Consider the following 15,602-nt stretch of genomic DNA (forward strand, 5'->3'; position numbering starts at 1 on the left):
GTCAGTGGAGAAGCAACGCGAGGACCCCCAGGACGAGCAGCCACGGGGCCGACACGGCGGGCGAGGAGGACGGGGTCACGTAGTTGGTGGCTCCATACGAACTGATCCATGAGTTATAGGCAGATACCAGAGTATATACCCCGGGTCTGTTGGCAAGGGCACATTCCTCCCCCCAGCTCACAATACCGGCTTGGTACCAAACTCCTTGGACATCACAGACCAGCGGACCTCCGGAGTCACCCTGCGGAAGAGAGACGGGTTACGCGCCGAGCAAAAACCTCAGCCTTTCCTCATAATACGCAGCGAGACCCCCGGCCTTCCCTTATAATCCGTATCGAGACCCCCCGGCCTCTCCTTATAATACGTAGCGAGACCCCCCGGCCTCTCCTTATAATCCTTATCGAGACTCCCGGCCTTTCCTTATAATACATATCGAGACCCCCGGCCTTTCCTTATAATACGCAGCGAGACCCCCGGCCTCTCCTTATAATACGCAGCGAGACCCCCGGCCTCTCCTTATAATCCGTATCGAGACCCCCGGCCTCTCCTTATAATACGCAGCGAGACCCCCGGCCTCTCCTTATAATACGCAGCAAGACCCCCGGCCTTTCCTTATAATCCGTATCGAGACCCCCGGCCTCTCCTTATAATACGCAGCGAGACCCCCGGCCTCTCCTTATAATACGCAGCGAGACCCCCGGCCTTTCCTTATAATACGCAGCGAGACCCCCGGCCTTTCCTTATAATACGCAGCGAGACCCCCGGCCTCTCCTTATAATACGCAGCGAGACCCCCGGCCTTTCCTTATAATCCGTATCGAGACCCCCGGCCTCTCCTTATAATACGTAGCGAGACCCCGGCCTTTCCTTATAATACGCAGCGAGACCCCCGGCCTTTTCTTATAATACGCAGCGAGACCCCCGGCCTTTCCTTATAATACGCAGCGAGCCCCCCAGCCTGTCCTTATAATCCGTATCGAGACCCCCCGGCCTCTCCTTATAATACGTATCGAGACCCCCCGGCCTCTCCTTATAATCCTTATCGAGACTCCCGGCCTTTCCTTATAATACATATCGAGACCCCCGGCCTTTCCTTATAATACGCAGCGAGACCCCCGGCCTCTCCTTATAATACGCAGCGAGACCCCCGGCCTCTCCTTATAATCCGTATCGAGACCCCCGGCCTCTCCTTATAATACGCAGCGAGACCCCCGGCCTCTCCTTATAATACGCAGCAAGACCCCCGGCCTTTCCTTATAATCCGTATCGAGACCCCCGGCCTCTCCTTATAATACGCAGCGAGACCCCCGGCCTCTCCTTATAATACGCAGCGAGACCCCCGGCCTTTCCTTATAATACGCAGCGAGACCCCCGGCCTTTCCTTATAATACGCAGCGAGACCCCCGGCCTCTCCTTATAATACGCAGCGAGACCCCCGGCCTTTCCTTATAATCCGTATCGAGACCCCCGGCCTCTCCTTATAATACGTAGCGAGACCCCGGCCTTTCCTTATAATACGCAGCGAGACCCCTGGCCTTTTCTTATAATACGCAGCGAGACCCCCGGCCTTTCCTTATAATACGCAGCGAGCCCCCCAGCCTGTCCTTATAATACGTATCGAGACCCCCCGGCCTCTCCTTATAATACGTATCGAGACCCCCCGGCCTCTCCTTATAATACGTATCGAGACCCCCGGCTTTTCCTTATACTCAGTATTGAGACCCCTCATAAACCGAGACGGCTTGACCTCAGCGCCCGCACGCCCCCCGTCTCATAGCAACAGGTGAGTAAAAAGCTTCCGTCATTTTATAGGAAATGTGACTGTTCTACGAATCTCTGACTTGTCATTTTTGACACGCGGTTAATCGGCTGCATTTTCGGATCAAATGAAAACCAATAAAAATATCTTAACGAGCCCAAAAAAAGGGGACTAATAACCCCCACGACGGGAGCAGAGCCTACCCCAAACCATCGGCTTGTACCTTCTAACCGTGACAAGCGCCCCGACTCACCTGGCAGGAGTCCCTTTGCCCCTGCTGGAACCCGGCACAGATCTGGTCGGCCTGGATTATGGACGTGGTGGGGCTGACCTGGGAGCCGACGTGGTACATGGCGTCACACGAGTCTCTGCTGATCAGCGGCAGCATCACCTGCTGCAGGGTGTGGGGGTACGGCAGCGTCACTGGGGGGGAATGGTTTATCGGTTAGACGCTAATCGCTGGTTAGGGGGCCACAGATTGTCCGCAGGGCCACGTCTCCAGCCCTATATCGAGGCAGGGAGCTAGGTCTTTACAGAAACGTGTTTGGTGTCTTCTAATCCCACCCAGAGGGTTATTAAAACAACTTGAAAACCATTAAAAACACGCGTACAGCACAGAGTATCAGGTCTGCCATAAAACCAGAGCGGATCGTGCATCAAATGAAGCGACAACAGCACGACAACGATATCACAAAATAATTAATCAATAAAAAGTCATCATTTTTATTTAATCATTAAAAATAATGAAAAAGAAATAAATAATAAAAAAGAAATAAAAATAAATGTTAATCATTACAAATAAAAAAATTATAAATAAATAAAAAGGATAAATAAATAATGAATGGGGATTATTTTTAATTAATCATTAAAAAAATAATAAGAAATAAATAACAAAATAATAATTATAATTAAAAATGGATAGATTTATCCCAGAATTATTGTTTTAGAGTTAATCTGACTAAAAAAACTGAACATCTGAACATTAATCTGAACATTACGTTCAAAACTCGCTGATGACCCAAAAGAAGGGCAAAAGCCCCACATGGAAGAGATACCCTTGTAGACATGAGCGGGGCAACAAGGGGGTATAAACATGAGGTTCCTACGTTCGTGGGCTACTAACCGGCGCCTCTACTTAGCGGCAGGTGATACCCTTTCTTACCTCCGTAACCTTTATCGCCCCATCCGGTTACCCAGCAGTTACTCCCTGGGGCAAATGTCATAGAAGCTGAGGGCATGCAGACGGGAAGGATGAAGTTGGTGTATTCGATCGCGATAGACATTTTGACGAGTGCGATGTCCCCCGAGGAGCCCGTGCCCTGGTACTGATCATTGATAATTAGTTGCTCCACGTTGGACGACTTTTGGTTGGGGCTGGTGACGGAGAGCTGGTGGACCCCCATGACCACGGAGTACATTGAGGGAGACTTGGAACTGGAGAACAGAGAGACCCAGACAGACGTGAGACCAGATCCCCGGCGAGGAACATGGTGGACTCAAGGAGGACCTCCAGCTCTGGAGGCCAGCCATTTCTCCAGGAGAGAGATACTTACTACTGAAAGCAGTGAGCGGCCGTCACAACCCACTGATTGGAGATCAGGCTCCCCCCGCAAATGTGGGAGCCTTTATACCGTAGACTGATCTGCCACGGCCACGCTCCTTCCCCGGCATCCGTACCGCCGACAATCCGATTGGAGACCAAAGGGGATCCGCACGCCATGGGGCTGGCTCGGGTATCATTCACCGAGTGAGACGGAGAGACTATTGGAGAAAAAATAAACAAATAAAGAAAAACCAAATCGGTAAAAAAAAATGTCACGTCGCAGCTGGGGATTCACCGTAATGGAGTATTTTACCTTATTTTACGCTTATTACTTTGGCGTGACCTTGGCGTGGCATTGACGTGTCACTTACTCATCATGCACATAATAAACCGCCTTAATAATAGCGTGACGTGCCGAATGCCAATAAAATCTAACTTTACTGCCTGTAAACGTTTACTGTATTATCAGCAAAAAATATGTGCCGTTTCGGGTCATTGGGGGCAATTTGGGAGAAACTGGAGAATTTCGAACAGTCTCAGCCTTACTTTAGGGGGCCGCCAGCCTCTAATACTTCACCCCCCCCATCAGAAATTGTCGGAAATAAACTTTTTGGAGTAATTATGCACCTGGTGAGAGTTCAAAATCTGAGATTTTTTTTTTTTTTTTAAATCGCCTATTTTTCTAATAATTTAAAATTCAAGTTTTCAAACATTAAATATGCAATTTTATTTAAAAAATCAATTTAAGTAAAGATGATGTTTGGGTAGAGCAATTCTGCCATTATGCCATATGCCTATCCCGTGCATGTTTTAATTACCACGCTGTTCTAGGCTCTACCACTTCTGTGGGGAGGCCGTTCCACTTATCTACTACCCTCTCAGTAGAATAAAGTAAATTTGTATCAAGCAGTTCAATTGAGACTGAATACTGAGGCTTAACTAGTTGAGAAATAATAACTTTCAGGAATATCAAAGACAAAAAAATAAAAAAAACGCCAACAATCGTTATAATAATAATCCTTTTAAAATCTTTGCGCATTGAAATGCATGAATTGGGGTTTTTGTATCTTTTATATTTGCATTGACTGTTGATACAAAAGACTGTTCGCTATTATGAAAAATTGAAGCACTGAATAAAATATTTTAATAAAAAAATGAAAAAAAAAAACAAGCTTTATTTAGGACGATCTCTAAAATATTGAATAAAATATATTAATAATTTTTTTTAAAAGAAAGAAAATTGAAAATATAATTAGAATAATAAAAAAAAAATTCAAAAAAGGCTTTTCTTAGGACGATCTCTAAAATATTGAATTAAATATATTAATTAAAAAACTATATATATATAATTAAAAATAAATGTAAAAAAAGCTTTCTTTAGGACAATCTCTACAAGCACAAGACTAACTATACCGCCATCCGCTCAAACGCTTTAAGGCTGACGAATATGGCACTGAAAGGGTTACACGGCCCCTGTACATCTGTGTTTAACCCTCTCTGAACATGTGCCGGATTCTAAAAAAACATTGCGGAATGTCGTCTTTCGTTGTTTACAATGTAGCGATTTTTATATGAATTGCCCCCCGCCCGGGCTTCGTCCCACCACCATCATTAAAGGTTCAGACGGGGTGTTGAATGGAGTCTCCTGCGTCTGATGCATCTGCCTCCCCGCCTAGAACATTATCACGTAGACTTATTTAACCCCGACGTCGGTAACTTCAGGAGCCGCTTCACAATAAAAATATTGATTAAAACTTCTCACCAGAAAGCAGCAGGAGGAAGAGGGCGTTGTGGATCTCCATTCTGGAGAAATGTGGACCTTGTGGCTCCTCTGGAGAAACGTTTGGTCCCAGTCGTGGTGTGGATGCCACGGAGAACTTTTTAAACTGCTGTCACCTCGCCTACTGAGGAAACGTGAATCTATTGTCTACCTGTCCATGACAATCAATGGTGTTCCAGTGAAAGATATGAGGTCACCCCATTAAATGGGAATGCCGTGGAACCAGTTATTCCGCCCCAGAATGTGATCACCTCAGATCAAATAAACAAAGGTGTAAATATGCTGTATGATAGGCATTCATCGCCGTGACATGATGGTTTGTCACCCATCGACACATGTCACCGTAATAATGTCACAAGTCACATGGAAATGGCTGCGGTTAGAAATTGGTGGCAAAGGGTCGCCGGGATCAGGAAGGTCCTATGGCCTGGAATGGGGGATTTCTCTCCATTTCACTGCCTCGTCTCCCGGTTTACTCTGTAACTCCTGAGATGCCGCTATATAAAACAATAAATAATAATAAGATGTTACATTCTATCGTTTAAACGGCTTAAAGCCATGAAGCTCTTTGATCCCCGATGCATGTTGGATCTTGTTATGTATTTAATCTCTTGGATGTTTCACAAAACAGACTGGAAAAGAGAAGTGAAGAGACGCGCCCGAGTCCTTCAACAATACGAGGTTCTAGGAGAATGCACCCCGCCATGTTGGTTGGACCCAGGGTCTCGTTATATGGACATGGCTGGTCAGTAACATCTGAAGGGCCCAGGGGCCACATTAAATGGATAGGGCTGGTCAGTAAGATCTGAAGGGACTAGGGGCCAAATTATATGGATAGGGCAGGTCAGTAACATCTGAAAGGCTCTGGCCAGTGAGCTGGGTGCTGGACCCTAATTCAGAGGTCTAAGACTTCCTCAAGTAAGCCTTTTGGTCCCCCTGGTCAAAGAGGATGACTAAGTTTTGAGGTTCCACTTGCGTGTCCCAGACATGGAGGCACTTTCTAGTCCCGAGACCCTGTACTCATTTGTATTTTGGGCACTTCCCCAGTAACCGCTGATATTTTGGACCACTCACACCACGATATTCAATACAAGCTAGCGGACTCGGCCCAACAGCCATAATGTTATAATGTAGGCAGAGAAAGAGGATAATCCGGCGGATTGTTTACCCAGTGCCTCCTTAACAACCTCTCAGCCGGACATGGTAAGAGATAATAGCAGGGCTACTCTTTGGTTAGGACAGGCCTTTTATTACATCTCTACCCTGAGAAGGTGCAGGCTGTTACAATCAGCAGGTCTGGCTGATCCAGGCCCTAAGGCTTCAACGTCTCCTACACTTTGGCTCTTTTAAAAACTGAAATTTAAGGCTCGACACAAGGCTAGAAGATCTTTATCTGAGTTTAAATCTCTAGTAAAACCCAGGGAAAAGAAGCCCTTTTGGCCTGACTTCTGCATCCAGAGGGAAATCCAGAAGACTTCAATTTGGTAAGCTTGTCTTCTTCTCCAGTTGCCTCCACAGCAGGCAGAGTAGCTCGATGGGACTTGATCCCCACAGACAAGTGTTTTCCCATACGACTCTTCCTCATCCTTGTCCAATTCTGAAGCCAACTCTCAGCATGTCCATTGCGAGAGGCGCATCCCTTTTCAGAATGGGGAGCAAGGCAGTAAAGGATGTCTGGCCAAAACTAGAATCAGTTCTAGACTAGTCTCCCCCCTTCATCATTGATAGCCTTCCAGATGGACAACAGGACTTCATATGGAAGGAATAAAGTCCAAACAATGTCTCTTTGGCATCGGCCCTATCATCGTCTCAGCAGAGAGAACAGAAACAGATAAGTTAATTCTGTTTCATCTTGAGAGGACAGCTATCCTCCATCAATGACCAGGTCAGCTCCTTTATCTCTCGCCCTCCTTACAGGCCGATCCAACTATAAGGATACCGTACAGCTGGTTTTGATACTGCTGTACTTAGAGGATAGTCCTTTATGGGGTGCACATCAGCCACTTCTATAAAGTCTTCAAGTTTCTGTCATTATGAAGGCTGCTAGGTGGTCCTCAGCTAAAACCTTTGTCAAACTTCATTGGAGACCATCTGATCCGGACGGAACCGCGTTAGGAAAGTAACTGCCAGACATGCACTTTTCTTCTGCTACCTACTTCTGGGTTTCCCAGAGAACAAAACAAGGTTTGCAGGAACCCAACTGCCTTCTTGTGAAGGAACCACCTTTTGACCCCGTATGGGGGTTTCAATAGAGGTAGCAGTCCAGACCTCCACTGATTTTACAACTGCCTGGACCAGTCAGGGGACATCGGAGGGGCTCCCCAACCAGCCCATGCTCCCCACTGCCCACAGAATTGAGACTGTAGGGCAGTTACCCGGAACAGTGCCTGAAAGCCGTTAGTAGGTTTGCATTCCTTATCACAGACACCCTTTTGGCTGCTTTGATGTTTGCGGAGTAACACGGCATTTTCTCACCTCCCATGGGGTGCCGTGACGTGACAGGTGGTCAAAATACAGCCCTAAGGCCTCGTGTTTATTTAATGTATAATGTACATGTATTGTAGAATAAGTTTACTGTATATGTATTATTTAATGCATATAATGTGTAATGTATATGTATTATTTAATGTATATGTATTATTTAATGTATTTGTAATATTTTTTGTGTATAATGTTTATGTATTATTTAATATGTATAATATATTTGCATTATTTATTGTATTTGTATTATATAATGTGTATAATGTACATGTATTATTTAATGTGTATAATGTATATGAATTATCTAATGTATTTGTATTATTTATTGTGTTTACTGTATATGTATTATTTAATGTGTATAATGTATATGTATTAATGTGTTTAATGTATATTATTTAATGTATATGTATATTATTTACTGTATTTAATGTATATTATTTAATGTATATTATTTAATGTGTTTAATGTATATGTATATTATTTAATGTATATGTATTTATTAAGGTGTTTAATGTATATGTATTTATTTAATATGTTTAACGTATATTATTTAATGTGTTTAATGTATATGTATTTATTTAATATATTTAATGTATATTATTTAATGTGTTTAATGTATATTATTTAATGTATATTACGGTATTTAATATGTTTAATGTATATTACTTAATTTGTTTAACGTATATTATTTAATGTGTTTCATGTTTATGTATTTATTTAATATGTTTAACGCATATTATTTAATGTTTTATGTGTATGTATTTATTTAATATGTTTAATGTATATTACTTAATATGTTTAACGCATATTATTTAATGTGTTTAATGTGTATGTATTTATTTAATATGTTTAATGTATATTACTTAATATGTTTAATGCATATTATTTAATGTGTTTAATATGTATGTATTTATTTAATATGTTTAATGTATATTACTTAATATGTTTAACATATATTATTTAATGTTTTTAATGTGTATGCATTTATTTAATATGTTTAATGTATATTACTTAATATGTTTAACGTATATTATTTAATGTGTTTAATGTGTATGTATTTATTTAATATGTTTAATGTATATTACTTAATATGTTTAATGCATATTATTTAATGTGTTTAATGTGTATGTATTTTTTTTAATATGTTTAATGTATATTACTTAATAGGTTTAACGTATATTATTTAATGTGTTTAATGTGTATGTATTTATTTAATATGTTTAATGTATATTACTTAATATGTTTAACGCATATTATTTAATGTGTTTGTATTTTTGTTAATATGTTTAATTTATATTACTAAATATGTTTAACATATATTATTTAATGTGTTTAATGTGTATGTATTTTTTTTAATATGTTTAACATATATTACTAAATATGTTTAACGTATATTATTTAATGTGTTTAATGTGTATGTATTTTTTTTAATATGTTTAATATATATTACTAAATATGTTTAACGTATATTATTTAATGTGTTTAATGTGTATGTATTTATTTAATATGTTTAACGTATATAATTTAACGTGTTTAATGTATATTATTTAATGTATATGTATATTATTGAGTTTAATGTATATGTATTTATTTAATATGTTTAATGTATATTATTTAATGTGTTTAATGTATATATCTGCAGGTTTGGGTTTGCGCGCCGGAGATTTTTCCTTTTGCGTGCCTTTTTTTCCGGCATAAAGGAAATGTCGGTTATTGTGTTACCGCGTGTCGAAGGCGTGATGTCATCATTCTGTAGGTCAAAGTTTAGGAAAACAGGAAACATCGCAATGTTCCAGGGCGAGGCGTGTCGTCCACACGTGAGATAATGTGTAACACGCTCCGGCACGGGCGATGTGACGTCACACGGGTGACACACGCGGCTCAGTGCACTGTCTGCAGGGCCATTGTTTATACGACGAACAAAAGGTCACCCAGATTACGGCATCATGTGATATGCAAATAGCGCCAGTTAACCCCTCGCATGCCACGCATAGCTTCCCGACTCACGTACATCCGGATTTTGTTGCCCCAGCGGGTGGACTATGAGTGAAACTGTTGGATTAGGAAATACTTTGCAGGGATGTTAATTACGGGCCGCGCCAGGGATAATAATCACTAGATAATGAAGTCATTTCTTGCAAGACAATGCCCTCTGGAATAATGGAGCCAATAAATGATGCTTTTGTGACTCACAGATTCAGCGCCAGGCCACGAGACTTGGGAATCCGCCGTCCCGCCTGCTGAGGCAGCACTTTGGGTAAAAACAGGACAGCTTTCTGCCAAGAAGAAAGTTACCGCACCCTGGCCATTCCCCCGTTTTGCCCTCCGTATCTGCCCCTTGCACTTGGAAAAAAACACAAGCTATTCAGGACCTCAGAGGTCTCTTCTTCAGATTAAAAAAAAAATGATGTTTGACTCCAGAGTTGTCCTTCATAACTTGCAGGACCTTAGAGGTCTCTTCCTCAGATGGAAGAAACAATTAAAAATGTATCCCCGTCTCCAGAGTCATCATTCATGACCTCAGAAGTCTCCTCTGATTCCACCTGAAGAAGAGACCTCTGAGGCTCAAAAGCATGTGTGTCTTTATATTGTCCCAATAACCTTTGAGTAAGGATTCCATCTTCAACCAGACGCCATTTCCTTTTGCTGGGGCAGTTAAATTTGTGGGGGGAAAGGACATGTACCCAGCCCCATAATAACCAGTTAATAATCCAGGTTCAGGGTGTCTCTAGACCGGGCTGGTGACATCTGCAATACAGCACACGCCTTTTACACGAGTAACTACCATGACGGTTAGCGACTTCCCGGTAACAGGAGCACTGCTTGGAACCAGTGTTTATAGATGGCTGGCGGGGAGGAAGGTGAAGCGCGCCGGGATAAGTATTGTGTTTATGCGTCGGGGGTCCGTGAAGGTAAAAAGAGCTTGTGATTTAGTTTGATATCGATGAGTCTTTAATACAGATTGACTCTCCAGCCCCTAAGTGGGGTAATTCCTGCAGATCCTGCTTGTTTAGTGGGTGAGAAGGGGTTAATAATGTCCATTCATGGGAACTCTCTGGGTTTCGCCCCCAGAAAGCTCTGGATCGCAGGAGCGGCGGCCCTACTCCCTGCCCATTTCCCAGTAAAAACGACTGTGTGTTCCCCGACCCCAGTGGGACCGCCCACCCACCTCAGCAAGACTTCCTGTTCGCATCCCGGAGCCATTAAGTTCCCAGGTATGATGTCATCAAACATCACTGCGGCCCACCTATATGGTTGTCACCTGGATGGTATTTCACTGGCACAGCTGGTATTTAGAGCACCCTGCCGGTATTGGTATATTAAAAATACCGGCAATTCAATGGCCGGTATTTTTTGCAGGGCAGACCGGTGATTGGCAGGAGGGGGAGCACCCATTAGAGCCCCCCCCTTCTGCCGCCCTGTCTTTAGCGCAGCGCTACGTGCCGCAACAGCGTGATTGGCGGAGGCTGAGCGCTAGGGGGAAGTTTAATTTCATAACATCACTTCCCCCAGCGCTCTGGAGTCTGGCAGCATCCGCAGACCAGCCGGCTTGCGCAAGCTCACTGCCTGTGGACTCGGAGGAAAAAGCCTTATGTGCCAACTCCTGCCTGCACTGATAAAAGTGAACTGAGGTAGGTGCACATTATGTTTCTGCGACAGGAAAGATTGGGGGGGAGGGAAGGTAGGTGCACATTATGTTTCTGTGACAGGAAATATTGGGGGGGTAGGTAGGTGCACATTATGTTTCTGTGACAGGAAATATTGGGGGGGGGGGTAGGTGCACATTATGTTTCTGTGACAGGAAATATTGGGGGGTAGGGAAGGTAGGTGCGCATTATGTTTCTGTGACAGGAAATATTGGGGGGGTAGGTGCACATTATGTTTCTGTGACAGGAAATATTGGGGGGAGGTAGGTGCACATTATGTTTCTATGACAGGAAATATTGGGGGGGTGGGTGCGCATTATGTTTCTGTGACAGGAAATATTGGGGGGAAGGTAGGTGCACATTATGTTTCTGTGACAGGAAATATTGGGGGGGTGCACATTATGTTTCTGTGACAGGAAATATTGGGGGGGTTAGGTGCACATTATGTTTCTGTGACAGGAAATATTGGGGGGTGCACATTATGTTTCTGTGACAGGAAATATTGGGGGGGGTAGGTGCACATTATGTTTCTGTGACAGGAAATATTGGGGGGGGTAGGTGCACATTATGTTTCTGTGACAGGAAATATTTGGGGGGTAGGTGCACATTATGTTTCTGTGACAGGAAATATTGGGGGGGTGGGTGCGCATTATTTTTCTGTGACAGGAAATATTGGGGGGTAGGTGCACATTATGTTTCTGTGACAGGAAATATTGGGGGGGTAGGTGCGCATTATGTTTCTGTGACAGGAAATATTGGGGGTCTGCACATTATATTTCTGTGACAGGAAATATTGGGGGGTGCACATTATGTTTCTGTGACAGGAAATATTGGGGGGTGCACATTATGTTTCTGTGACAGGAAATATTGGGGGGTGCACATTATGTTTCTGTGACAGGAAATATTGGGGGGAAGGTAGGTGCACATTATGTTTCTGTGACAGGAAATATTGGGGGGAAGGTAGGTGCACATTATGTTTCTGTGACAGGAAATATTGGAGGGAGGGAAGGTCGGTGCACATTATGTCTCTGTGACAGGAAATATTGGAGGGAAGGTAGGTGCACCGTTTCTGTCACGGTATTTGGCCATATATTTCCTCACTACCTCAAAGTGTCTTTTAGGGGCCATAGAAGGCCGTGTAGAACCTCATAACCTTCCTGAAACGGCTCTAACGACGGTCTCCAACGTCTTACTGTCTGCCAAAGCGAAAGCTCACGTCTCCTTCTCATACTCCTGGGTCTCTCGGCTGCTTTTGATTTTGTTGATCACTTTCTTGGCTCACTTGCTTTTACAGGCATTCGAGATACAGCTCTCTTCTGGATCTCCTCATATCTGTCTAATCTGTCATCCTTGATTCTAACCTCTCCTTCATCCCTCACATTCAGCCCCTTGCCAGATCGTGCCGCCTGCAACTAAAAACAATCTCTTGCATCCGCCCATTCCTCACCCGCCACAAAAACTCTGCTTCATTCACTCATTTTCCATCTTGACTACTACTGTTGGCGCTATATAAATAAAATATAATAATAATAAGCATCCGAAAAGGAGACTACTGAGCTCCGACGCTGTCTAAGTCTCTGCTCCTAAAACCTGTTATCTCCTTTTACCCGCGGTACTGTTGCCATCTGCTGGCACAAAACGGTTACTGCATCAGCACTAATTTACCGAGTGGAATGAAAATGCAGGATGGCAGCGCTGCGCAACCCCAGTCCGCCCTGGGCCACAATTTCTGGATATTTTTGGGGTTGAACAATAGCTTCAAGAAAGAGAACTGCTGCGGGCGCGGCTTTTGAGTTGAAAGGCCCTGAAAATCCACGAAAGCAAGAAAATCCCAATAAAAATTCCCATAATTTACGTAACGCACTGAATTTTTAATATTAAAAATGAAATATACAGATTCCATTGAATTATGAATCAGGATATCATTCTAGAGGAGACTGCACATCAAAATACAGAAAAGAACAATTTTCCAAGATGTGGAAGAGATGCTCCCCGCGTTGGGGTCCGAGGAGGTGCCGTTGGCACACGGGGTGCTTGGTTTTGGTATATTCACCAGATTGGTAAACGTTAGCTCCGGGACGTACATCTTGATCCATGACTTGTAGGCGGTCACCAGGGTGTAAACCCCGGGGCGGTTTGGCAAAGCACATCCTTCACCCCAACTTACAATCCCAACCTGGAACCAGGCGCCTTTCACCTTACACACCAAGGGACCCCCGGAGTCTCCCTACAAGACAAACGTCTATTAGCCATCAATAGCTCCATAACGTGTCCGGTGTGTGCCACATTCTGAGCGCATTCCCTCCATGTAGTCAAGCTGGTTACCGTGGGTTGCTTCCTACGTCACCCAAAATGGGGGTCTTATGTATTTGGACAAATATAGGGTACATTATAGCTGATTTTAGCTTTGCCCCAATTCTTTTTTTCTGTCTGTTTGAAAAATATCTGATAGAATTTACTGGGAAGAAACATCCGTTTCTATGACATTAAGTGAGAACTGGAGGAAATCTCTCCCAAGATTTAGCTCTTTTTCTTCCGCTATCTCTATCCTTATTTTCAAACTGGAAACTTTTTTCTAACTAATTCGTATCTCCTAAAAGGCAAGTGGCTGCGGTACTTTCTGGAAAACCCATCCCACCCACAACCTGTTGGAGCAATTAATATTTTTGGTCGTTAATCGATACCTGCTGGGCGGATATCCGTAATAATGAGCTTTTACGTGAAGTACCTGGCAGGAGTCCTTCTGTCCCTCTTTGTAGCCAGAACATATCTTCTCCTCCTGGACGATGACGTAGGAGCTGCTAGATGAGGAGTCCACGTGGTACATCTGGTCGCACCTTTTGTGGTCAATCAATGGGGTCATCACTTTCTGGAGGGTTCGCGGATATGGCAGACTCACTGATTATTAACGGACATAAAACAGGTTAATGTAAATCTCGTATGGCTGCCTCTTCAGGGTTTTAGACGTAACGTGAGTTTGGGATCTACAGTTTAATCGTGACAACTGGTTACAGACCATTGGGTGATGTCTCTTGACACATATGGCTTTAGAGGCTACACCATTCATTTTTTCTCTCTGAAGAAGAGACCTCTGAGGTCCTGAAAGTGTATGAAACATATATTTTTCTGTGTTCACACAATAAAAGGTATGAACTTTGACCATAGACGCCATAATTTTTCCTGAGCGAATATCACTCCATTTTTGGATAATTTTCCCCTGCAAACTTTGTTTTTTCACCATAACCCTACAATGTAGAGCAAAACGAAATCCCATAATTTGGGATTTACCTCCAGAGGCAATATTCCCCCAGCCGGTTACCCAGCACTCCAAGCCGCACGGGAAGGTGACCGATGAGTCCGGCAGACAGATGGGCAGGATATAGTTGGTGTAATTCACAGGAGAGCTCAGCTTCACCAGAGCAATGTCCCCTCTGCTGCCAGTCGTAATATAATTGGGGTGAGTTATGATTTCTTGCACCGAAATGGAAATTCCATGAGTGTTTGGCCTTCCGAGCTGGTGCATTCCCAACAGGATCATATAATTCAGTGGGTCGGTAGAACTGAAAAATAGACAAAAGCGGAAATACATGAAGACTCGTTCCTTTATTTTTTTTTCCTAAGTTCACTCACATGTAAGACCATCTCATGAAGCCGATCTGAGAAAAACAGATCCAACTAGAGATGCTCCTACTAGAGTGACCAACAGTTTGCCCAAATCCCAAGGTCGCTGCTCTCTGCTAATCCTTCTGGAGCCTTCTGTTACTTTTCACACCATGGGCCAACCTCTTCTTCTTGACTCCGTGACTCTGCTCTCTCCTGGTTCTCATATTTCCTCACCTTCCGAGTCTCCCTTCCCAGTAACTCTTCCTCTCCTCTTCACCTCTCACCGTTATTGTCTCAGCTTGTGATACCCGAGTTCCCACCAATGTGGCATCTGATACTTGGACTCACCTTCTAAAGCAATGAGCGGCCGTCAGAACCCACCGAGGAGAGATGAGGGACCCCCCACAAAGATGGGATCCTCTATTATATAAACTGATCTGCCAGGGCCACTCTCCATAAACAGAATCCGAACCCCCGACTATCCGACCAGAGACCACAGGGATGCCACACACCGACGGAGGTGCCATGGATGCGGTGGAGTAAGAGCGGGGTGGAAAAACTGAGAAAGAAGAGTCAGATACGGCACATTAGACGTGTATATACAGCTGCCCCTCACTTGTGCTTTTCGGTATCAGTATCTGCCCCTCACCTGTACTTGTGGCTTTAGTGGATCTGGTGGAGACAGAGACTGGGGGAGACACTGGAAAAAGTAAGAGACAGAACATTACACAAGTAGTAAATCAAAGTATTTACCCCTCACTGGATTGGGAAAGCCGTATCTGCCCTCCCA

General features: G+C 43.7%; 1 protein-coding gene across 1 annotated transcript; it reads right to left on the reverse strand.

Annotated features, from left to right (window-relative positions):
- Window position 1: 1 nt before the first annotated feature.
- LOC149285620 (transmembrane protease serine 9-like) lies at window positions 2-15,537 on the reverse strand. Its single transcript, XM_089495107.1, has 10 exons — window positions 15,486-15,537; window positions 15,161-15,341; window positions 14,498-14,769; window positions 13,938-14,107; window positions 13,263-13,436; window positions 9,285-9,312; window positions 3,312-3,519; window positions 2,921-3,192; window positions 2,012-2,181; window positions 2-241 (listed from the first exon to the last, which is right to left on the reverse strand). The coding sequence occupies exons 1-10, from the start codon at window positions 15,535-15,537 to the stop codon at window positions 2-4; spliced, it is 1,767 nt and encodes a 588-aa protein (XP_089351233.1).
- Window positions 15,538-15,602: the final 65 nt, after the last annotated feature.

Source organism: Sceloporus occidentalis, unplaced genomic scaffold (genome assembly GCF_023333645.1).
Source record: "Sceloporus occidentalis isolate IW3139 unplaced genomic scaffold, rSceOcc1.0.p SCAF_76, whole genome shotgun sequence".
Classification (NCBI taxonomy): domain Eukaryota; kingdom Metazoa; phylum Chordata; class Lepidosauria; order Squamata; family Phrynosomatidae; genus Sceloporus; species Sceloporus occidentalis.